The sequence below is a fragment of the Fistularia commersonii genome, chromosome 21, assembly GCF_037954325.1.
Source record: "Fistularia commersonii isolate RoL2024-O1a breed Wild chromosome 21, RoL_Fcom_v1.0, whole genome shotgun sequence".
NCBI lineage: Eukaryota > Metazoa > Chordata > Actinopteri > Syngnathiformes > Fistulariidae > Fistularia > Fistularia commersonii.
The window spans coordinates 12,729,220-12,753,615 of NC_141304.1; the positions used below are offsets into that span (position 1 = coordinate 12,729,220).

A 24,396-nucleotide genomic window follows, 5' to 3' on the forward strand; every position below is an offset into this window, starting at 1 on the left:
GGTTGATAAAAGGATATAAAAATGATATTTTTTTGCTGTATACACTGGAAAGAAACCTCGTGGGAAACGTCAATCCACCTCCATCTACATGGGTGTTTCTCAGAAGGTAGCGAGTCCGACCAGGCCCTTTCTCTTATCGTGACATCTCTTTGTTATGCGCTCTGTGTTTTTCCTTCTCGTGTCTCCTTCTGGGTGTTTCTGCCTTTCCTTTCCTCTCTCCCGAAGCAAAGGTCACATCTGGATCGCCCGGTGTTTCTCTCTCTCTCTCTCTCTCTCTTTTTTTCTCTTTCTCTGCAGACGTTTTCCACTCCTGCTCGCTTATCTCTGATCTGTCCATTAAAGGCAGCGGCTGAAAACGGAGACTGGTAAACGAGAACCACGAGACTTTGGCAAACAGATGAAACTTCCCTCTCCTCTCCTCGCCTCCCCTCCTCCTTCCTGACATTCACCGTCTCTTCCCCTCCTTTCTGACTCATATCCTCCCCGCATTCTTTCTCCTCTTCGTTCCTCGTCCGAGTGTTTTTTTTTTTTCTTTGTGTCATCCAAAACCGTCTCCGTCGTCGGTCTCGCGAACAGCGTCGGACATTCTTTTCTCCCCCCCACCTGTTACTTAATATGGTGTTTCTCCCGTTCATTTCTTCTGCGATGAGGCGTGACGCCACGCTACACGTATTCGCCGACCGGCGGAAAAAAAAAAAAACGCCAGCGATCACAGCGGCGTGCTGAAAACAAAAAAAAATCCGACTCGCGCAGTGATATCACATGCTGCCTTTTTTCGTGCGGGCGGAGCGAGCCGGTTCGAAAGCGACGCGACTCGGAATTGATTTTCGCACCGAGATCCCAGTTATTTCTTTTATTTTATACGGGCGTGACGCGCCGTATCTTTAAATAACATTTCGGCGTTGTCGTTCGGGTTTGACGCCGCAGCTGCAGGTTCCCTTCACCTTTTGAAATAATGATGGACCCCGTGATAGGCAAAATCCGTGAAGTAGAAACCTTTATTTTTTTTTTAAATATAATTATTATACAATGAAATACTCTATTATACATTGAAAAGAAATAACAAACCATTTTAAAGGCTCTATCATTTGTTTCTCAAATAAAAGTACTGTGCTTTAGAAATGTTTTTTTCAACAAATAACTTCTGTACTGTCTTGTCAAATAATAATTTTAATCATCAATGTGAACAGAAGGATTCAAATTGCGGAGATTAGCACCGCCCACCGCAACCTTATTGCTGCTGCGAAATGTGTTGCTGCTGTCGTCCTTATGTTTTTTTCTTCCTTCTTTATAGAACGAACGGAAGATTAATTAGTTCCGTAATGCCGACCTACAGCCGCATAGCTTTTACCTTCCCTTAGCATGTCCAGAAGTTTAACTTTATCTGCGATAGATAGCATCTTCCGTGGCCTTTTGGGCCCTGCCAGGTGCTTTTGTCGATCCAGAGCGTTTTGTCAACATTATGGGTTTTAGAGAAACTCGAAATTGCAAGAGAATTTGCACGTACGTAATGTAAATTTGGCAAGCTGTTTTACGTACGTGTACATATTAAACTGCAACGTCATTGACGCACAGGTAGAGAAGAAGCGGAGTGACTTTTTAGCCAATCAGAATGCAGAACACAATGCACCATGCAAATCCGTGAAGTAGCAAAACCGTGAAGAGTAAACCGCGTTATAGCGAGGGATCACTGTATTGCCAGACTATTAATTTCGTCAACAAGCGTTCGCTTACAGATGCTCATTATGTGCTGTCGCCATCAAGACTCCTTTTTTTTCTTTTTTTTTTTTTTTTTTTTACTGCGTTTTCAAGACGGCTGTCACATTATGACTCGAAACAATCTACAAAAAAAAAAAGAATTATTAATGCGCAAGTAAGACAAAAATGTGTCGCGCGAAGAAGCGGAACGTAGTTCCAAAATGATCTGTTGTCGTCTTTTCTTTGTTACTTGAGCTTCAGAAGCCTGCAAGACTGATGCAACGCAATAAGCCCGCCTACGTTTCTTTCCCCGGCTCCTCAAAATGCGTTTTCCTCTCGCATTAGTATCAGATTATGTAATATTTGGGAAAATTGTCGTTCTGTTGTTCATCATTATCCTCCGGAGTCGCGTGAATGTCGTGGCAGCTGCGAGGCCACATGTCAGTGTCTGACGTCTGTTGTTTTTTTGTTTTTTTTTTACAAGGAGTCTTGATGTCTTTTTAGCTTTTATTAGCCGGTGGGGTATTTCTTTAGTTACACCTCTCCATCTGCCCCAGACAGACACTTAAAAAAACACAAACAAACAAAAAACACGCTCCTGAGCATCGAGCGTTAGCGTTTGGCTCCCTGGACTCACCGAGAGCGCTAACGTCAACGCTTCCGAATCAAAAAGTCGATTTCCACCAGTTTTCTTCCGTGACATTTCCGGGCTTGGCCTGGAACCTGCTGCCCTGGCACGTCACGCCGTCCGGAGCCATCTAGCATTTTTCTTGGGTTACCTAAGTCAGATTGTATTACAACGGGAGGGGGGGGATTTGTAATTGGACCTTAATCACCTCTTTTCCCTAAAAAGGCCTGGACTCTGCTTTTGAGTTTTGCAGTGAAGGTTTTAGTTGTCGCCCTGCATTCTGTCGCTGTTTATTGCTCCGGAGCTGAAATCAATTCGCCAAAGATGACCGCTCCTGCGGATTTGGCCGAAGCCGGCGGAGATTCCAGCGGCTCGGCTCAACGGGAACGTGATTGGACTCATCGCCGGCTTGATCAGCTCACTGATGGTGTATTGATCCAAGGTCTTCTTTGGGCGTATATTCAGCAGGCCGCTTTTCTTGGTTCGCCGTGTTCTTTTTTTTTTTTTCACGTGGGAGGAAATGTTTCGTCACGGTTACGTTTAAAAAACACTTCACATATTTCTCCTCCAAGGTTTACTCCCGCAGATGTCTTACTTTTCGAGGGAAACCTCCATATCGGCGCGCCGGTCCGGCACACATTTGCCGCAGATGTTCAAAGAGCTCTGACAAAACTACCTTAATCTTAAGCACCGTGTTGTTATTTCTAGGTCAAAGTAATGGCAATGGAATTTGGTCCAGACCCCACCAACACCACCACCCAAAACCAACTGATAACATGCCTATGATGACCAGCATTGTGAGCCGTGAACTAAGCACGGAGGTCACGGAGGTCACGGAGGTCACAGAGGTCACGGAGGTCACCGGGATCACGGTTTCTCTTGTTGAAGCTGAAACCCGTCATTGGGTGGAATCACCAAATGTCTGGAATCACCAAATGTACATATCAGCGTTTTCCGGAAGCCACCGGAATGGCTGCGGTGTCTGATTATATAAATAGTTTCCGTATTTTTCGGATTTTAAGTCGCTCTGGAGTATAAGTGACACCAGCCAAAAATACATGATAAAGAACGAAAGAATCATATATAAGTTGCACTGGAGTATAAGTCACATTTTTTGGGGAAATTCTTTGGATGAAATCCAACACCAAAAAAAAAAAAAAAACATCTTGAAAGGCAATTTAAAATAAAAATAGAATAGGTAACAACAGGCTGGATAAATATAGCCTACATTATATGATGCATAAAAAACAGAGAATGTGCCTGGTAGGCTATGTTAATGTAACATATTATGATAAGAACCTTTCAAATAACTGTAGCATGCTACAACCAAACAATCAGTGTCACTCCTAATCACTAAATCCGACGAAATCTTATTCTTCGGTGTCATTTCTGAACAATTCCGCCAACTCCGAAGGTAGACAATGCGCCGCTTCCTCTTCTACCGGTACGTCGCCTACGTCAGGGTCATCGTCAGTTGCGGTTCCAATTATTCCAGCCTCTCTGAATCCCGACAGGATGGTTTCGGTCGTCGCTGAAGGCCGTGCTTTGTCGATCCATCCAGTGACGTCCAGGACAGTGTTGTGGTGTGTAAAGATGAAATTCCCTCGCGTGTGCTTTCGCATGATGTTTTAACAATGCAAAGCCATACTTGAGTAAAATAACAACAATAAATAAATAAAAGTACGACGTAGAATGTTACGCCTATTTCATGAGTATTGCTGGACAAGATTTTTTTTTTTTTGGCAAGGAAGTAATTCATCGCCTGTCCCAAACACCCCAGATTCAAATACATGCCAAGTTTTGTGAATGAGATAAATAATAGCCCGACCTATTGAGATCAGCTTAATAGCCTGGGTTATTATTTGATATTTTACGGTAATGTGTTAATAATTTCACACCTAAGTTGCTCCCCCAGCCAAACAATGAAAAAAACTGTGACTTATAATCCGAAAAACTACAGTACATCCATATAAACATCAAATTTTTCCATTCACACGGTGACGACCTCTTACATTCTTGGTCACCAGTCTCTTCTTTCGACTTTTTCCATCGGGCAAAGCTTGTACTGCCCGATCTCAACCCTCCGCCTCCTTTAGCTGGACGGGAACGTGTTGAATTCTCATCATTCCGCACATTGTTGAAAGGCAAGTTAAAGATATTAAGCAGTCGAGGAACCAGGCAGATATTTTCCCTTCGTTTCAGAGCACGTGAAGGTACGCGACCGACGTCTCTGCAAATCAGCCGTCCTCTTTTGAGATGTAGCAGGGTTTTAAAGGTGCCGGGGCTTTCCAGAGATCCACAGATGGACTTCTTCAACGCTGTAAATATTACTTTTTTTTTTTTTTTTTCTCCCCCCCGCACTCAGTTTAATGATCCGCGTTCCCTTGAGTCACGAGTCCGAGCCCGTCGTGTCACCGCCGCTGACGTTCGAGACATCTTTTTTTTTTTTTTTCCGCTTCCTCTCATCCGAGAGGGCGAACATCCCGTACGACTGAACTTGACGTAACCTCGCGGCGTGAGAAAGCTCAGTAGGGGTGTGTCCACATACATCCAGAGAGTTTTTTACCACTGCGCCCGCGGAAGCATCGCTGGCCTCTGCCGCCGCATGCTAAGACGTGGGAAATGCTCAACGCCGTTCCTCACATCCAAAAGGGGGTCTGAAGTTACGGTGAAGTTCCCTGGGTGGTCCATCAGGTGACTTAAGAGTCCAGGCTTTGTGTGTGCAGGATGTTCCTGTCCACTCAGCACGCCACACCCCCTCCGGGTGGTCGGGGCACATCTGTGGCACACACCCTGCACTCCCTCCTTCCTCTGTTTCTCCTCATCCTTCCCTTGTATCCTTCGCTTCCGCCCTCCCCGCAAAATCGTAGCCAATCCCGGGATCCGCGAGCAGCACCGAGCACAATTTCATGTCTGTCAGCTTTCGGTCTTTGGACGGGTGTTTTCATCCGCGGAGCAAGTTTGATCTCTGTTTGCTCATTTTGCAATTCCGAGTCTGTGGCGACTCTTATTTAGTTGTTACGTCCCGGTGTGTGGTTCAACGCATAACCTACTCTAATCTGGCTGTGACTCATTTAAGGTTGATAAGAAATCCGCAGATAGCGTAGCACTTATCTCCCGAACGAGGAAGTGTGAGTTGTTCCCGCGACTAAGGCCGCTGTGTTGGGATGCAACGGTGGGAAACGTCTGTGGGAAAAGTCGCCGGCGGAAAAAGTGCACCGGTTCCAGACTTGACCTCCATAAACTGTGACACACACTTTTGCATAAAGATGCAACTGATTGACTGAGATGACATGTCTGCGGGAAAAGATGCTCGAGTTGAAGTGACGTGGGGGCAGTGTGTGTGTTTGTGTGTGTGTGTGTGTCATGTTGGGTTTTCTGTTCCCCATCAAAATAGAAGTCCCGCTCAGAGTAGCTTTGTCCTAATTTCTTAGCAAGATGCACATTTAAAACAGGGCTCCTTTGACAGCGTGGCGGGAGGTGTGTCTGCCTGTCAGTGTGATGATGCTACTGCGTGTGTGTGTGTTTGTGTGTGTGTGTGTGTGACAGATTTAGCCTCTGAACTGGCAGCCTTACACACCGGCCTAACTTAATGCTCCAGTGACGACAGTTTTTAAGAAAACGCCGCGCCCTCATCAACCTATCCGTTCACACGCGCAAATAAATACGGGCTCCTTTTTAAGATCAGCACATTTCCTGCGTCCTGGTTGGTGTGTTGGTTTGTTTATTTGAAAGGCTGTCGTCAGAGGTAGTCTCCTTCTAACTCCACAAAGGTCTTCCCCACGGTTCACTGAGCTTAATCTTTCTCATCATGCTTATAAAACACATATGTGTGTCTGCGTGTGTGTGTGTGTGTGCTGATGTTCCCGGGCAGAGAACACACTCCCAACTGCACATTGCACACAATACATGAGTGCATCCCTCATATGCACTTGTGAGTCATGGACGCAGTGACAAGAGTGCATTTACGGAGTAATTCAATGCACAGGAGCAGCAAAGGGTCCATGGAAAAACACACAGATGATGGTGTGTGCATGTGTGTGTGCATGTGTGTGTGCATGTGTGTGTAAATGTGTTCATATGAGAAATACCTCTAATATCAATCTGCCCCTGCTGGTTGTAAATCGGTATGACATCTGAGTATGTGCAAGCATTTGTGCATCTGTGTGTGTGCGTCTGTGTGTGTGTGTGTGTGTGTGTGTGTGTGTGTTCCAGCCTGGCCTGGAGTTAGCTGCTAAGGGATGCAGGGCTGGATGAGTGTTGCCTGATGCTGACCCAGAAAGAGCTGCAGACATAACCAGCAGTGACTGCCCCATTAGTGCGCGACCCTCAGACCTACCGCCTCGCGTGTCTTAAAGTAGAAACGGATGTTTGCGCCGCCGTTTGTTTTTGTTATTCAGAAGCTCCCTTTTAATTTTCTCTCGCGACGGCGACGGCCCGGCCTAAACCGAGCGTTTGCGGTTTCGGAGCGTGTTGCCAAACAGCAACGGCGATAATGACGGATAAAGTTGTCCTGTAATCCGCGTCATCATCCAACGCCAGATAAGAGGAAATTATGCACCATTACGTGTCCCTTTTTTTTTTTTTTTTTTTTTTCTTCTCCTTCTTGTGACCCTCTTTACGCGAGCCCGCGTGTGCGTTCCCATCCTATTACTAAATTTAGATCAGTGAGCAGATGTGGAGCGTTTGAGCGTCCCTTTTTTGTACGCATGTGTTGCCAAATGTATTCATCTGCCTGAACGGGGCCTTGCGTCCGTATTTGTGCGTTCACACAACATCTTGAGCGCGTCTTGAGTCAGCAGCGCCGCGCGACACGACGCCGGATGGAGGGGAAAAATGGGTCAGTCGTGCCCGTTCTCCGTCGTGACGGGACTGAGGGACGGACAGCTGCGGCGGCTAGAAGCGAACGTTTCCGGAAGAGCAGCGCCGTAAGAGAGCGGGGGCTGGATGTGTGATAAATAAAGAACTTATGACACAAAAGAGAAGAGAGGATCAAAGATGACGGATAGAAGTTGTGTCAAAACTACCGGCGATCACACAAATCACATTTGCATCTGCTTTAAAACACTTCGGAGATGATTTCACACAATTTATTACTTTTTTTTATATTTATAATGACATCCATGGAGTGTAAAAACAGGGATCAGCACAAGCAGCAAACTTAAAAATATCACAAACTTAAACACAAATCACTGTATATAAAAAGAAAGCTATGTGAATCCCATTCATTTTTTCATTAAACCGGTTAGCAACCGCCTTTTTTTTTTAGAAAAACAATAAATATGAAATCATTTTTGAAGCACGTAACAAAGATTTTCAGCAGATAGAGATCAAAAAAGACACTAAAGGATATGGTTGTGAAAAAGTTGGTTTTAACTTTGAATTTTAGCCCATGGTAATGCAAATACGGGAGTTGAAGCGCAAATCAGTTGAACATACACCACTTAGTTTATCTTGTTCCATCTTTATATTGAGAGATAGATAAATATGTCTATTTGAGCGAGTGCGTGTTTGTGTATTTATACAGGTGTGTGTGTGTGTGTGTGTGTGTGTGTGTGTGTGTATGTGTGCGTGTGTATATACATGTATAGAAATAGGTGCATGTGTGCGTGTGTATATAGTGTCAAACATTTTAACAGCAATCAATTCATTTTATGTTAATCAGTATTCTTTTGATTTATTTAAAAAAAAAACAATATAATGTAATGGAGCCTCTTGCTTGTTCTTATCATATTCTATATGCTTTTAAATACACTTTTTTGACATCTTTGGCGGTATTATTCCAAAGATATCAATTTTTTTTTGCAACTGCACCTTAGCACTCCTGTCACTTTAAAAATCAAACCCTACAATTTCTACCTCCTCGTCGTTCTCTGTGACAAATTATTTATCATTTTTTTTGTACTTTTGCATTTTGGATCTAAGAGCAACGCTACTTCAATGCTCCATACGTGTGACAGTAAAGTTGACTTTGACTTGACTTTTGATGTTAAATTACAAATCCAAAAATTTCCCAAGACGTAGATAATGTGCACAGACCATGTTTTAGCGGCCGTGTCTTGTGAGCGTTTTTTTCCCCCTCACCCTCGATGATCCTGAATGACACCTGCCCCCTGGTGGCAGACATAATGAGCTCGCCCCGCACCGCCGGGGACGGGCGGGCGGGCGGGCGGGCGGGCGGCGGCGACACGCGGCTGATTAGAAGCCTGGAAATGTGAGATGAAGGCGGTCCTGCGGGCGGCGGCGGAGCACAGGTGAGGAGCGTCAAGGGGAGCCCGTCTGTCAATCACCGCCATCCTCCATGACAGTTTGACCTTTTATCTCCCGCTCTTTACCGTGGAATTGTGCTTTCGTTCTTCCCCGTCGTCGTCGGCGCCGTCACCCGCAGCCGTGCCGGTTGTAGGTCCGTCGCACACCGTGAGCCTGGAGTGGCTTAACACACCGGCCCTGATCACAACCCAGCGGTCGCCCGCTTATCCCGCCGTGAGATGTGAGAGCGATGCAGGGGTGACAGGGGATATCATTATAAGACGCTTAAACTCCGAAATTCAGAGCCGGGTCTTCTGTTCCCTTTTGTTTACGACAGGTCTTAACGATATTTGATTTTGGCAAATCTGGCGTCGTTATATGCCGATTCATTTTGAAATTAACAGAATTTCCGGACCATTCGGCGCATCCGAATATAAATCCCTCTGGGAAAAAAATAACTGAATTAAATACGTGTACGTGCACAGGCCCCACTTGTCTATAAGCTGCAGGTGTCCACCTTGTAACATGAGATATTTAAACAGATTTTTTTTTTTTTTTTTTAACTTTTAATTAAACACATATCCGTAACATCCACAAATACGCACTGGAAATGCTTTTTTTGACAAGTTCCTGTAACACAGCTGATTATAAAGGTGAATGATAAATAACACAAGGAGAAGTCCATCTATCCAGCCATTCATCCTCGCTTTTCGGAATCAAACAGCCTCAGAATTTCACGGTAATTTCAGGTTAGTCCCCCCCCCCCCCCAAAAAAATAAATAAATAAATAAATTAGTCGCATTATTGTCTAAGCTGCAGTGTTCAAAGCGTGGGAAAAAAGTTGCGGCTTATAGTCCGGAAATTTTGGTAACAAACACCCAAAAGTGCATTTATGCACAATATGCGTGTTTGACAGAGCACTGATAGTCCACTTCACCCGCTCCCTGCGACCCGCATCTGCTCATTCGTGTTTATTTGTCAAACCGAACAAATAACTTTGACGAAACGCGTCCGAGTCGGAAAAAAACGCCGTCGCTGAATTCAAATAGCCTCCTTCTGGAGGGAGACGGCATCCGTATCTGCCTCAGCTGTGTTTCACGCACACTTCTTTACATTCTCGGCAATTCATATCAAGCTTCGATCTCCGTTAATCCTCCTTTGTCCCATATTGTCCTCCTGAATCTCTCATTATCGTGTCTCTCCCTGTGAGAGGGCTGATAGGGGGTTATTAGCTGTGGGGTGGGAGGGGTGTCATGGAAGACTAATACTCCCGGTGGTCCTGAAATGTCACCCGTCTCGCTGCAGAGCTCATGATGGAGAGGTAATTACCTTCAAAATACTCGCTTCTGGCTTAGCTTCGGTCACACCTTCACGGTCTTGCCTCCAGGAGGCCACCGACCGAGTATTTCCCGATCACGGCTACTTTTTTTTTTTTGGAGATGTCGCGTGTTTGCCGGCTTCAGTTCTGATGTCTTCCTGGACCCGGCCCGCGTTTTTTTTTTTTTTTTTTTGCATATTTGTTCACCGGCAGCGCCTGACGGATCTTCTCGGCTCTCGCTTATAAGCCTCTTTGGACGGCGCCGAGGCGCAGATTGTTTAAGGAACCATCACGAGAATGCAAATGACCCGTTATTCTGTTAAACTCCTGATGATGAATATACAAATCTGCATTGATTGTTTACAGCGCGGGTGCCGGAATACAAACGCCGATGCCGGTTCAATTAAACCTGTGTTGACTTTGCGACGCCTTCAGCGTGAAGCTGCATGAACTCCCCAAAAATCACACGTGTGCCTCAAAGATGCCGTCGGGAGGGGGAGGGTTGGGGTTTACGCTTCTGCCGCGACCCCTTTTTTTGCGCTCAGTGCGAGGAGATAAATTCCCCCTCGGAATTAACCGCCCCTCTACGATCAATGAAAGCAATCTAAGACATAGGAAAAAGCTCCGCCGCGCCAGCATACGCCAGCATACGAAGAAACCCGAAAGCACTTCAAAGATCTGTTTTGACTTTCCAAGCAGGAGGTGTCAAAGGTGCGTCGGCAAGCCGTTTGCGAAACGCTATCGACCGGCCAAGGCGGCGAATTTTAATCAGGCTCTGTTTGCGACGGCGGTCGGGGTCGGCGAGGGTTGCGCCTCGCGCGCGGATCTCCTCCGGTCGGGTTTTGTAAATGACAAATGGATGTCCAAATAGTGATGGAGAATTGACTTCTCAGCGCAATCCCTCATTTCCATGCATACCGGACCGTGTTCCTTAAAAATGTTTCTTTCAGTCGCCTTCCTTCGGAGAGTCTGTGAACTTTCAGTCTTGGATTATCCGAACATAATTGTGAGATTCTGTTTTTGCTCCTTTGTTTTTGTAACGCTGTGTTAGTCCAGACGGGGGCGGCAGAATATTCCTTGCTGCGGCCGGCGTCGCCTCCGCTCTCCCTCTCTCTTTAACTCATCTGGCAGCTGTTGCTATGGATACAGGCTCCGGTCATTGCTGTGATTTAAGCCACGTCTAGTTTAGCAGCGTGAGGGAAGACGAGAACGTTTGCGCACACACACACACACCTGTCTTCAGTTTGAATATGAAAGATGGGTCCTCGCCGCATCTCCGCCGCCATCTGCTGAGAGGCTGCCGATTCAAAGCGCTCGCTTCGGTCTCATTGTAGCAGCTTTGGTTGAAGAATCCCAACCATCTGCCTTTTCTCAAAGAACCTGTCTTGGCTGGTCCGCATCTCTCATCTCCAGCCGCCGTCCAATCTGTGACAATTAGTTGAATAACTGAGTAGTTGATCCGCTGTAATTCACTTGAAATTGTCGAGCGGCCGCGTTATTCGTCTCTCCCGCCGTGCGCGTCCTCGCGCTGGAGGTGGTGCTTGTTTGCAAGCTTGTTGCGGGTCGCCTATTAAAGAGGTGCTCGCGGGCCGGCGATCACATTACTTTAATGACTGGAGTTTGTGGACACGGACTTGCAAGAAGGGGCACTTTGCGACGCAAAGCCGCAGGTTATTTCCTTAATGGAAGTTGCTTAGTGTTATATGTTTTCTGTATTTGACATTCAGTGTATTAAACAATCTAAATTACTTAAAGGGACCTCAAAGAAAGAAATACCTTTGCTTCACTGTGACACTTGAGTCGAAAGATACTGTTAAAAAAGTTGATTTAAAATGTGTAAATATATACATATATATTTGTGTGTGTTTGCGTGCGTGTGTGTGTGTGTGTGTATGTGTGTGTGTATATATTTGTGTGTGTTTGTGTATATATGTGTGTGTGTTTGTGTATATTTATGTGTATATGTATGTATGTATATATATGTGTGTATGTATGCATATGTGTATATATGTGTTTGTGTGTTTGTATGTATGTATGTATGTATGTATGTATGTATGCAAGAGTATATATGTATGCATGCAAGTGTATATATATGTATGTATATAAATGTAAGTATGTGTATAATGTGTATATATGTATGTGTGTATGTATGTATGTGAATGTGTTTGTGTGTGTGTTTTTTGATATGTATGTATATATGTATGTATGCATGCATATGTGTGTGTATGTATGTATGCAAATGTGTATATGTATGTAAATGTATGTATGTATGTGTATATGTATGTGTGTGTATGTACGAATGTGTATGTATGCATGCATATGTGTGTATGTGTATGTATTTATATGTATGTATATATATATATATGTGTGTGTGTGTGTGTGTGTGTGTGTGTATATTCACTATACCATGTGTCCTGCAACTCATTATGCCTGCTGTCATTACCCAAGTTACCTATTTGCCATACAATTTATGTTAATATAAGACTGCTATGAAACAATAACCTCAGCAGCCTGGAGCACCTGCATATCATTTAAAATCTCATTCTCGAGACCTGAAATGTTACTTTTTGGGGATTAAGGTCCGGCGAGAAGGAGCGCAAAGGGTCAATTAAGTCTGTGCAGATACATCAGATCCCCAATCATCAGTCAGGGGTCAGATTTAGCTCTCTCTCTGTCTTCTCCAATAATGAGGACATATGGTTAAGCCCCGATCAGATCTGAGCGATGAGGAATATTAACTGTATATAGCTGCCACCGGTCAAATCAATAAACCGGCGATTAGCCCTGATAATCTGATTAACTCCAGCCACGGACGGAGGGCTCGCTTAAAGAGTTGATTACTTAAGACTTCACTCGGTGGGGTTTGTTGTCTCACGGTTGAACAGAATAAGATGTGGCCGTTTATCTACCGTATCCAGCGTTAAACAAAGTCAACTAAATTAAACAGTCGACGGTGAAGTGGATAAGACATGTCCCCTGATATTAAATCTAAAAAAAACAAAAGGGAGATGATACCTTGTATGCCAGACTGTGTGTTTTACATTTGATGTAACAGCCAAACACGCCAGTCGCTTCCAAAATCGGACTTGGCAACGTGCAGAAGACATGCTTGCATCTTTTTTTTTTAATTATTTTTTTGTCACATAGACCGACGCCTCCAGTCAGGAGAGGCCACATCAAGTAAAAAAAAAAAAAAAAAAAAAAGAAATAAAAAAAAAAATGCACATATCACAAAAATTGTAATTGATAGTTAACGTTTTCCATTTTGCGGGAAATCCGAGCTCCTTCATGTCGTGCGAACGATCCGCCGGAATCGTAATTGCGTTTAAAAACTTGAGCCGGCTGCAGTTCAAGTAGAAGTTATCACGCGTCGGCGAGTTTAGATTTCGGCCCGCCGAGGGCCCCCCCCCTCCCCCCCCCCCCTTTCCCGCCCCTTGAAATGCGGGCCTCAGCTATTTTGCCAGAGAACGCGCATAACTGAAATTCATTTCTGCAAAAGCAGCCAAAAAAAATCCATGTCGTTGTAACCGAAGGTCTGGAATTTCAGGCGGGTTTCGAGGGCTTTCTAAGATTTAATGCCATTACTTGTTTGGAGCACGGAGGGCTTGTTAAAAGTCTGTGACTCCTGCCATTTCCAAATCAGCAGAAATCGCTCAAACCTTTTCCTTTCCCGCCGCAGCCGCCCGTACGAGCACGGGTTGGGTTTCACCAAGGTTTGTTTTTTTTTTTTTTCTCCACGGCATGAATACAGATGTCAACTGTATGTTGGGGGAGGGAGATGCCTAGAAAGTAGGGGGAGGTTTTTTTTTTTTTTTTGCATTTTTGCCATCTCGAAACTTTTTCGATATACCGTGATGTTCTCCTCTCGTGTGACGGCGCCGCCTCCTTGCTACTTCTTTTATTTTTTTTTCTACGTAAACCCTCTCTTGCCCACTTCAGCTCTGTCATGGATGAACGTCTCCCTCCTTAAGTCTTTTGCTTATTTTAGTGGGGCTTATGGAAAATCTATAACAGGTGCGCCATGTTTGAAGGAGATGTCTTCTCTAATTATCTGTTTTCGGAGGGATTTGGTGGGTGGCCGACGGGCTGAACGCGCCCCCGGCCCCCGTCGCGCCCGACGCCTTCTCTTTCTGCTCTCGCTTTATTCTGGCTCTAATGGAAACCACACCTGGAGCTGATTCTCAACTTTCAGTCCCAAAAACCTACTGCTCTACATTTAACTTACCGTGAAAAATCAAAGAAAATTAGAACCCCATTCTATTGAAATAAAAAAAAAAAAAAAAATTAAAAAATAATAAATGTTTTTAATTATTCTCTCTAGACGGGATAATTTATTTCCATGACGGCAAATGATAACCCGGCCTTAGCCAGCTCATGATCGTCTCCGAGGTGGAATCCAATACAGGCCGCTTTTTGGCTCTTGGATCGGCGCGATTTGTCACCACGCACAAAGAACTACAACAGACTGGGGCGCCATCGTAGCAGTTAATGTGTTAGCGTACTCTGCAGCGGTTTGACGGGGCCGTCTGGTCACCCTAATGACTTAAATGGGACTCGAGTCCCGATCTCTTTGACCTTCTCGAGGTGGAGATGGGTGGTACGGACTTGACAAAGCGATCCCATCCCGTCACGGAGCCCATAGATGACTAACCTTCGGGTCTGGCGTCTAATTGAAAGTAGACAGGAGAGAGGAAAGTCCATTAAGTCGATACAAACAAACACCTGTTAAGTCGTATTGATGCAAAACTTCGAGGAACTTCACCGGCGCGGCCGTCGCTCAAAAGCTCAATGCAGCGTTTACCCCGTGAAATCGGAGTAAAGGGGAATTTGCATGTTCTCCCCGTGTCTGCACAAGTTCCCCGGTTTCCAAAAACATGTAGTCTCATCGGAAATAAAACGGAAAAAAATGAGTGAATGATTGTTTGTCTCTGTATGTGACCCTGAGATTGACCGGGTAACCCTGAGTGCAGGATAAGCGGCCGAAGACGGATCGATATTTGGATTTGGCCGGCACAGTGGCAGAGCGGTTTGCAAGAATTGTTCAATTTCTATGTGGAGTTTGCATGTTCTCCACTTTCCTGCATATGGATAATCGGAAACCCTAAATTTTTAAGACATGTAAACGTGAGAGGAAACAGTTGCGTGTCTCTAAATGATGAGCGTAAATGTTTGTACGTCTTTACACGTGGTCTTGTGATGGACTGGCGTGAACCGGGGTGAACCAGGGTGACTGCTTAGATAGGCGCGGCTGGATGTACAGTAAATATACATGAAATTGAAAATACAAAGTTATTCTCTCTGTATTTTTTTATGTCAGCGAATGACTCAGAGCGCTTCAAACTCCAAGTCCGATCTCCTGTCGGAGCCGATGACCCGTCCTCCGTGACGTCAGCCTTCGGTAATAACTGATATTAACGACGTGTCGGTCGCAATGAGTCTCACTTTGGGGGCCGGATTCGCTTCCACAAAAACGTCCGCCAATTCCCTCCCCTTATCGACACGCCAAACGTGCCTGCACCCGAACCCTCGACCTCGTGAGAATATTTTATCGTCGCGAGCGACCATCTTAACGTCAGTTCGAAGGTGAAAGGGAAAAAAACTGAGCTCACCCACCCGCTCAAGTAAATATCCCAATTGCTCCAACTGTATTTAAGATAAGATCGAATTTATTGATCCCCATAGAGGAAATTCTTTTGTCACAGCAGCGTAACAGTTGTAGTATCAATAAATAGACAATTAGAAGACGATTAAAAGATAGAAAAAGACATCTGCAAATAGATAGCAGAGAAAACAACAACATTGACAAGGATAAGAATAGACAACAGAATGGTGGGGGAAAAAACAGCAAGGGTGACAATAGACAACCAAAAGGACAACAACAAGGGTAGGAACATAAAACGAGTGACAATAGCAGTGACAAAAATAAACAAAAATAAGCAGGATGCGAATGGGCTGAGACCAACAAGGATAAAAATAGTTCAGGTGTGACACGTATGAATGGTTGCGATAGAGAGGTTTTGGTAGCCGGAGTACCGTCCAAACTCATGTTATACAGTCTGATGGCCGAGGGCTCGAAGGAGCGTCAAAAGCAGGGTTGGCAATTATTTTGGCTGGTGGGACACATTTCTTATTTCATTTTTATGCACGGGCAAAGTAGGTGAACAAAAGGAAAATTGCAATTTAATTTTTTTTAATTTTTTTTGCATTTTATTTCAATTTTAAAATCATTAATAATAATAATAGTAATTTATAATAATATAGATAATAATAATATAGATATAATATTTATATAATAATGATATAAATGTACCGACAGGCATTGTTTTGGAAATAACTTAAAGGAAAAAAATTTAAAAAAAGGAAAAAATGCGTTTCTAAATTCAATATTGTTTGAAAATACTTTTGAAAATATTGAAAGAAAATAGTTCGGCGGGCCGGATTAAAATTCAAAACAGGCCAGATGTGGCCCGCGGGACGTAAAATGCCATGGTCTGGTCTAAAGGGTTCAGTTCGGATAAACCAAGCTGCCCATCGGCTGCAGTTTGTGCAGGAGTTGGGAATGATTGCCCAGGACAGCTCCCAGTTTGTCCGTCACCTTCCCCGCCGCCACCGAGCGGGCTCTCCTCACTGTCGAGCCTGTTGGCCTCACCGGTCCTTGCACCGCCGCCACCAGCAAACTAAAGCGAAAAGAAGCACGCCGGCTACCGTAGACTTGATTTGTTCAGAAGCAAGCAAGACCGAAGCACGTGGCGTCTCCGCAAACTCTATCCGATGTGTTCGTTTTGCGGAACACTGTGAAGAAATTTGTTTTAGAGATATATCATACCACTTTTAATAACTCCCATTTGAGCTCTGCCATTTCCATTTAGCAAAAGCTTTCTGCGATTGCTTTTCCCAACCCAACGTTCTAGACCGCAGGAGCCGGGGGGGATCGTGTTTGGGGAGGTGGATGCCCACTCGGGGCCGCGTCAGGTGGTGTGTGTCGGCCTCTGTGCTCCGGCCCGTTGACCTAGTGCGAGGATTACAACCCGGCGATCTGCCCGAGAGGGGTCGGTGCCAAGAGCAGGATTCCTCTGTGAGGGGTAGGGAGGGGGTTCGGGTAGGTCAGCGGAGACCTAACATTTCCTCCCGCTGTCACCAACTGTCATAAAAGCGAGCACTGAAATGTTCTCAATCCGAACGATTTAGAACTGCACAATTGGATTTGACAGGCTAGGTATGTCCCTGCTAAAAAATATCAATTAAGCTTAAAAGCACTTTTACATGGGCAGGAGAGCCAAAACCTAGTCTTTAATACACAACTGACAATTGTTTTTATGTATTACTAATGACGGACTAGAGCTGCGCTCAGGCCGAAAATAGACGACAAAATAAATAAGTCCAAAATACCATAGTATCGGTTGTTAATTCTTTGATCCGGGTTTATTTTTAGCCCAGGATACATGTCTGTAAAATGATAAAAATCTCAATCATGTTTTTAAACACTCGTGCACATGTGGACACACAGGCACAGTTTCCATGGAAACAGAATCCAAGGTCTTTTATGACTGGCTGTTTGCCCAAGACACCCCAGATTGGTCTCAGCAGCAATGCAAAGATAGTAGATAAATCATGATTGCGACACAATGAGATACGGTTTAGTATAGAGGTGCGATCGTTGCTCCGTGAAACACCGTCGTCGTCCGACGAATCCGAGGTCAGATGAGCAATTAAGGAAACAGTAAAACGTGCACGTCCCGTGTCATCGCGCAGGGCGTGCGCCGCATCTCCGCTGTACCTCGTCTTGTCGTGCTGCTTGTGTCGTGTTTGCACTCGCTTAGCCTTGTCACGTCGGACACTTGCTAAAATGGTCACACGTTTAGAAATAAACGTGCACTCACACACACACACACACACACACAGACACTTTCCAGCAGTGCTGCCCTTCAGTAGTCTAATGTGTGTCTGAGGTCCAGATGGCCAAACGGTGGGAGGGCTGATTCATAGTACTAGCCGTAATGCTAGCGGGCTTAGTTTTGGCTGGACCCGAGTGGGTGCGGAGGGGGGGTGGGAGACGGGGACCTGCATCCTGCAACCTCCCTGAGTGTCTGAGCCAGGTGTACAATCCAGAACATCTCCACGTGCTGCGGTTTGCGAGATACGTCGCGGACGATTAAATGAGACCTTTGTTCGCGCAATGAAACGTCCATCCTTCGCGGTGTTTACGTCTCCGCCGTCTTTGTTTCAATGCACTCACCACGTCATTTCCTGTTTTCCTCCACAATGGCAGGAAGCAAGCTCAACAAGGACCTGAAGCACTATCTGAGCCAGCGCTTCCAGAAGTCGTCGCCAGACCACGAACTGCAGCAGACCATCCGAGACAACCTTTACCGCCACGCCGTGCCTTGTGAGTCCACGACCTTCTCCGTAATGTCGCCGTTTTCACCGTAACCTTTCGTTGCCCCGCGAACCTCCTGCACGGTTCTTTCGTGCAGACTTTGCTTTGTAGATATCATTTTAATACCAAACTAAAAACAGCCATACGCTAGAATTCCCACTAAAATGCTTTTTTTCTTTCATTTACACAAGCTCAAAACAAAAAAAAAACCTTTTCAGAGTGGACGGCCCCTGTGCAGGTGGTAGCGCGCCACCCGTTTTGCAGACTTTTCCCCTGATTTCGAAATATGCCGCGCTAGCAATTCATTCTAGCATTACCGGTTATTTTTTTGGCAAGCCAAACCATAATACTCTGCATGCTTGATCAAAGTTTAGCCGTGTCACAAAACAAAGTGGCCGCTCCAAAGCTTTCCCCCGCCTGTGCTTACGTTGCGCCGCCGTTAATTTCACCAGAAAAGAATACGCAATCAAAGTTATAGCGGGTTCACTAACCACCTGGAAGGATTTTTAGCACAAGTTGTAGCTTAGCTTTTTGGCCGTGACGGAAACTTTGGTCGGTTATAGCCTGATTATTTCAGTCTCACCTTTGGATGGTATTACTGTACTTGGCTTTTGAACCAAAATTGTCCGTGCCGTTGACCAGGCTGATGACTTCATCTCCTGATCAGAGTGAATCCCTTTGAGTTTTTGTTCTTTTTCAAATCCATTTTACCAGAGGTTCACTTCCGAAAGCAAACCCCAGAGCTCGGTAAATTGGGATATATGAATGTTACAACCCTCTGTTGCTGAGTTGAAGAGTAATTTTTTCATTCCTGGATTAACATATGAGATGAGACCGGTTTCAAGGATGAATATGAGCCGGGGGTCGTGTGTTTGTGAGGGTCAATAATTTGCTTTTGTGCAGTTTCAATACATGACACTTCAAACTTTTCAACCACATTCTGAATCCCATTTTACCTTTCACATGTTTTGAACATCAGAATTAAATTCCCAGGTGTTCAGCCTGGATCACATTTCAATCAATATTTTCCCTAGAATCCTAGTTTTTTGTTTCATCTTAGAGGCCGCGCATCTCAAATATCCGCGCTAGCCGCCGCTTATCTGCTTGCTTTTCAATTAGTTCATTCACAGTGTCCTCACGCAAATTACTAAATGTATTCTGTTGGCTTGTTTAGGGGACTTTATCTGCATTACCTCCAAGGCCATATGTCAGCCAGACACTGGTGGAGGGTGGGGGTCTGACCATAATGGCCATTTTAATCACTGAGTGGTCCCTGGCACACCAGCAGAAACCCTACTGTTGTTAGCAGGAAGCAGAGCGCGGAGGCGTTCCCCGGCCGTTGTGTTTATTAAGACTGCCATATTTTCCAGTTGATGGTGTCCGACACTTGTAAAGGAGGATTTCACACCAAATAATTCATTTATTTTTTTAAACAATCATGTAATCATATTTAATCGCACGTAGCAGCATCGGTCCATCGGTAAACCCCTCCTGTGCACATACACGTAACGTCAATGAAAACCAATGATATGCTTAAAATAAAGAATTGCGCCTTTTTTTTTTTTTTATCATTTCCTTTATTCATTTATGTAATTCTTATTTCCCTTTTTCTTTCCTGTGTGCGTATTTGTGTGAATTCAGCTTGCAAGGTTGTTGACCTGCATCCCGGTGCTGGTCGAAGCTCCGCTCCATTTGCACGAACTGCTGTGATCAATGCACGGCGTGCAGGAGAGGAAACCGAAACGTGCGCGCGTGAAAGACCGGGGTTCCTCCTCCCTTTGAGTCGACTTCGCTGTAAAAAAGCAAAATGAACATCACGTTTGTTTCTCTTCATCGACAATTTTTGTCGTCTTGTTGTCGTCCCAGAGCTGTATTTAATGGACTGGTGAAGAAGAAGTTTCAGTATCAAGCTTTTTTTCGAGCAGCATCAGCACGCATTTGATGGCCGTAAAGTTTAACTAGACTTTTATCCATTAAGTTAAAACACATTTCTTTAAAATGAAGATTATGAGTTTAATTTGATTAGAATATATGTTGCACGAATTAAGCCATCCGGCGGCAGACGCTCGACATCCACATTATGTTCCATAGTTAGCATTGCTGCTACATCCGGATCTTGGGGTCGACCAGTTTGTGGCCACTATTTGACGGCGTATTCTGCATTTAGCTCCATATTTATGACGCAAAACTACCGATGAGTGTCACATGTGCCGCCGTGAGGTCGTCCGTCCTCAAGTCACCCGTCAACCCTGACAGCGGTGTTTCATGGGATGCCCAGCCGGAAGCTGCACGGCGGGCAGGGAGCTCTGGCGGCGGTGCTGGGATTATTATCCAAGCCACTTTGTGTGTTTGTGTATTAATGTATCGACGCAGTTATGCAGGCACGCGGGTGTTTCTTTTTGTATGATTTTGCAGAGTTGTAGTGTTAAGTGCAGGTTAAATTAGATTGGATTTTTCCAGATCTAATTTAGTGACAAGATCCCAAATTGAATGAAATCTAATAATAATAATAATAAAAAAAGATGAGAAATAACCCGCGTTAGCAATTCTGCAGCACTAATGTCCACTGGTGTGCGTGAGTGTAACCCGAAACATTCAAATGTGGAGGGATAGCATGTGTTGCAGATCTTTATTGGCTTTAGTAAATGAAATAAAAGCCTGCGTTGCATGACTGAAACAGAACATTAAACTTGTACGGTTTGCTTTCATTTTAAAAATATTCAGGCTCGTTCCCAACCATGTGTCGAGAGAAAAAAAAACAATAAAGCAAAATCCTAATTAAACGAATACGACATTTTGTTTTTAACTCTTGCCTAGCCCAGGCTAACCTACTCTAACTATTGACATTTTGTATTGGTCATTCAACTTTAATTCAGAAACGATGATTCCTAACGACGTTTGCGAAATTTGAAGTCAAACGGAAAACTCAAATTAACGCCCCCTCGCCTCCGCCCCCCCGAAATGTCTCCAAATAGTGATTCCCTACCCATTTCTCCCATTATTACCCAGTCGAGAATCTGAAACCCCAGCTCTCCCTCCTTTTCCCCCCCGGTTGCCAAGGCATCTGTCGGTTATCCTTGCGGTCACCCCATCCGCACATTCAGCATTCCCACTCACATTATCCCGCCCGCCGCCGCTCCCTCCTTTCTGCTCTCTTTTTGACCCCCACCTCCCCTCCTGACACCGCTGCCTCTTGTCTCCTCGCAGCCACCTCTCCTTTTTCTTTTCGCTCCCCGCCTGTTGTCAGCAGCGACAGCAACGGCGGCGGCGGCGAGGAGCGGGTTGGGTCGTTCTGCTCGGTTCGAACCTGTATCTGAAGCTCAGCTCTCTCGGCATCCGGTAGCCTCTCTAACGGGACTCGAGGAAAGTAGCGTTGTTTTGCGCCGAGGCGGCCGAGGTGACGGCGGCTCGGACGTCCGCAGAGGCTCGGGGGTTCATCTCGACATATGAGCGAGCGGGGAATTAACCAGCTAGCGGTCCAGACGATAGGACGACCACCCCCGTATATAGGCTAAGAGGACGTTTGGACGGAGATGGTGGGGGAATGAAGCTGTGTGGGAATGGGGGTGGGGTGGAGTTAGGGATGGGAGGGGGAGGGGAACGGGCGGAGAGTAGACAAGAGAGGATGTAGGGACGCAAAAAAAACACTCTCACACATTCACATCAACATTAGCCTCGCAGGCTGGCCAGAGACAGGAGTGACTCGTCTGCTACAATACCAGGATGTAGCCTCCTGTCTGTCTCTCTGTCTATGTGTGTGTGTGTGTGGTAACAGTGAGTAACAAATACAGTTTGACCTGGTGGCTGTAATACACCTTGCATCTCCCCTGCATGACACAGCATTGATAAATGGTCAATTGTAGTCACCGATACTGGACAGATACAGGACTCCGGATCTCTGATTCCATATGATTTGGGACCCCCTCCCAACCCTCCAGACCCCCAGTATGTGTGGAAAAAGGCCATTCTCCAGTCTTATAATATGGTAAAAACCTCACAGGATCAGTACAATTCAGTGTAGCCTACATAAAGAGCATACAAGTACAGGGAAAAGAGGTCCTCCTTGGTGTGTGTCCTTACATGGTTAGCGCAAAAGTCTGCGCTATATACTGTGTTTTTGAGAGAGTAATTTGGAGGAAAGTGATAAGGACGTGTTTGATACACAGCGTCCAGGTTCAGTGCTGCAAGTTGTGAAGCTTGGGAAGAAGTCCGTGGTGATCTTAAGTGGTGACTCATTGTCTCCCGCTTGCTAGCTTTGACCACGTAATGGCGTGATATTGAACTAAACCTGCAATCTCTCTGCCCTGCAAAACAGACAAACACATCTTTAGCTGTGTCAAAGTAATGTTTCCCAACGGAGGGGAGATGATGGGAGGGGTCTGACAAGCCGAGCCCCCTGTGGCCCCGCCCACTGTTTCTTCCCCGCCGTGCGTACAGATCAACGTGTGACAGAGGCTTCCAGGCGGTTTGACAAAATCAGGGCATTTAAACCAGCAAAGACCGTCACAAATTTTATGAAAGAAAAAAAAAAAAACTTTTGCGCAGATCATTTCCCCTCCCAGATACTCAGGCGGACTTGCAGCCCGCTCCGGGAGCCTACAAGTCCTAATGGCTCTATTTTAGTTTGACAATGACATCATGAGGTGTTTGCTTTCAATCTTTTCACCTGCGAATGTGCAATCAGCCGACATGAAACCAGTGAAATAATAATCATCCAGGATCAAAAACAAAGATCATACTATATGATTTTGGATTTTATTGTTGAGGCTATGTGAATGTCTAAATATCCGCAGAGAACACGATGCACTGCTCACCATCCTTGTACAGTGGACCCTCACTAGTTAGCCGTTTATTTTTTTTTGTTGTTCGGTCCTCGCGATTTATCCTTCTTTATAGTTTTTTTTTTTTTTTTGCAATATTTATATGTTTTCTTTTTTTTTGCAATATTTGTGTTTTTTTTTTTTTTTTTTTTATTGGCTTTTTTTTTTTTTTTTTTTGCAATATTCATCTGTTTGTGATGAACTAGCCATATTCTAGCCCAAAGACGGAAAAAAGGGACTGGTCTCACGCTCCAACCACTTGCAGCCATGACAAACAAAAGCCCTGCATAATATTTCGCAAGATTTGGACGACAATATGGTTCGGTCGGTACACTTTTGTAACTTGATCAATGGGGCCGTGGCAGTTTATAAAACCGTTTTCACATCTCTGCTTTGCGGAAATTAACTTTTTTTCATGTGAAAAGTGAGCGTACCCTGCACTTGTGTCTGCTTTGGACGTTTCAGCCTTGAACTGCAGGTTTTGGCCGTGTTTCGGGGGAGTATTCCGATGCAAAGGTATGCTAACTAGATTACCGCGACCATTCTCTGTTAACCTCATATGCTTATGTCCAAATTTCTATTTGGACAGAGGTGAAGCTTCGACATGCCGGCCCTGTGCTAACAGAGGATTTGCAATGAATATCGGTTATTGCATTCCTTAAGACATCTTTTAGACCGCATCGTATGTGTTTGTGCAAAATTGTGCAGAATTGCCGAAGGCATGCATTCATTTACAAATCCAAATGTATGTAGGCTATTTTGCATTTTGGTTGAGTTTCGGATCTCCCCGGGGGAGGTTATAGGTTTAAAAAAAAAATAAAATCCATGGGATTGAGATATTTTGATTAAAGATAAACTTTATTGATCCCCATGGGGGAAATTCATTTGGTAAGGTAGCTATATAAAAAAAAAAAGTAAAATAAATTTAAATATAAATACCGACAGATGTTAAGGATAGCAAGACATCCGCTAATAAATAGACATTACATTACATTACATTGCATTTGGCAGACGCTTTTATCCAAAGCGACTTACAATAGAGGACATAGGGACTGCAAATACACGATGCACAGGAAATATACAGAACAGTAAGCTTGGGTCAGTGAGTTTTTGTTTTTTGTTTTTTTTTTGACAAAGACATACACAAACGTACACACACACACACACTGCATAGCCTTACTTGCTGCCTAACCTGATCTGGGGCATCAGCGCAGTAAAAAGTCCTGAAAGAGAACAGTTTTTACCTGTTTCTTGAAGGTTGAGAGAGATGATGCTAGTCTTGTTGCTTCTGGAAGTTTGTTCCACC

The 24,396-nt window shown here is 44.8% G+C and overlaps 1 protein-coding gene across 16 annotated transcripts in view; it reads left to right on the top strand.

Moving 5' to 3' along the window:
- Positions 1-24,396, top strand: part of magi1b (membrane associated guanylate kinase, WW and PDZ domain containing 1b) — a 139,972-nt gene that overhangs the window by 42,042 nt on the left and 73,534 nt on the right. For all 16 annotated transcript variants that reach the window (XM_086167940.1, XM_086167944.1, XM_086167942.1 and 13 more), the window contains exon 2: positions 18,163-18,279. In XM_086167940.1, coding sequence (XP_086024066.1) covers positions 18,163-18,279 — 117 coding nt within the window. The remainder of the gene's footprint in view (positions 1-18,162; positions 18,280-24,396) is intronic.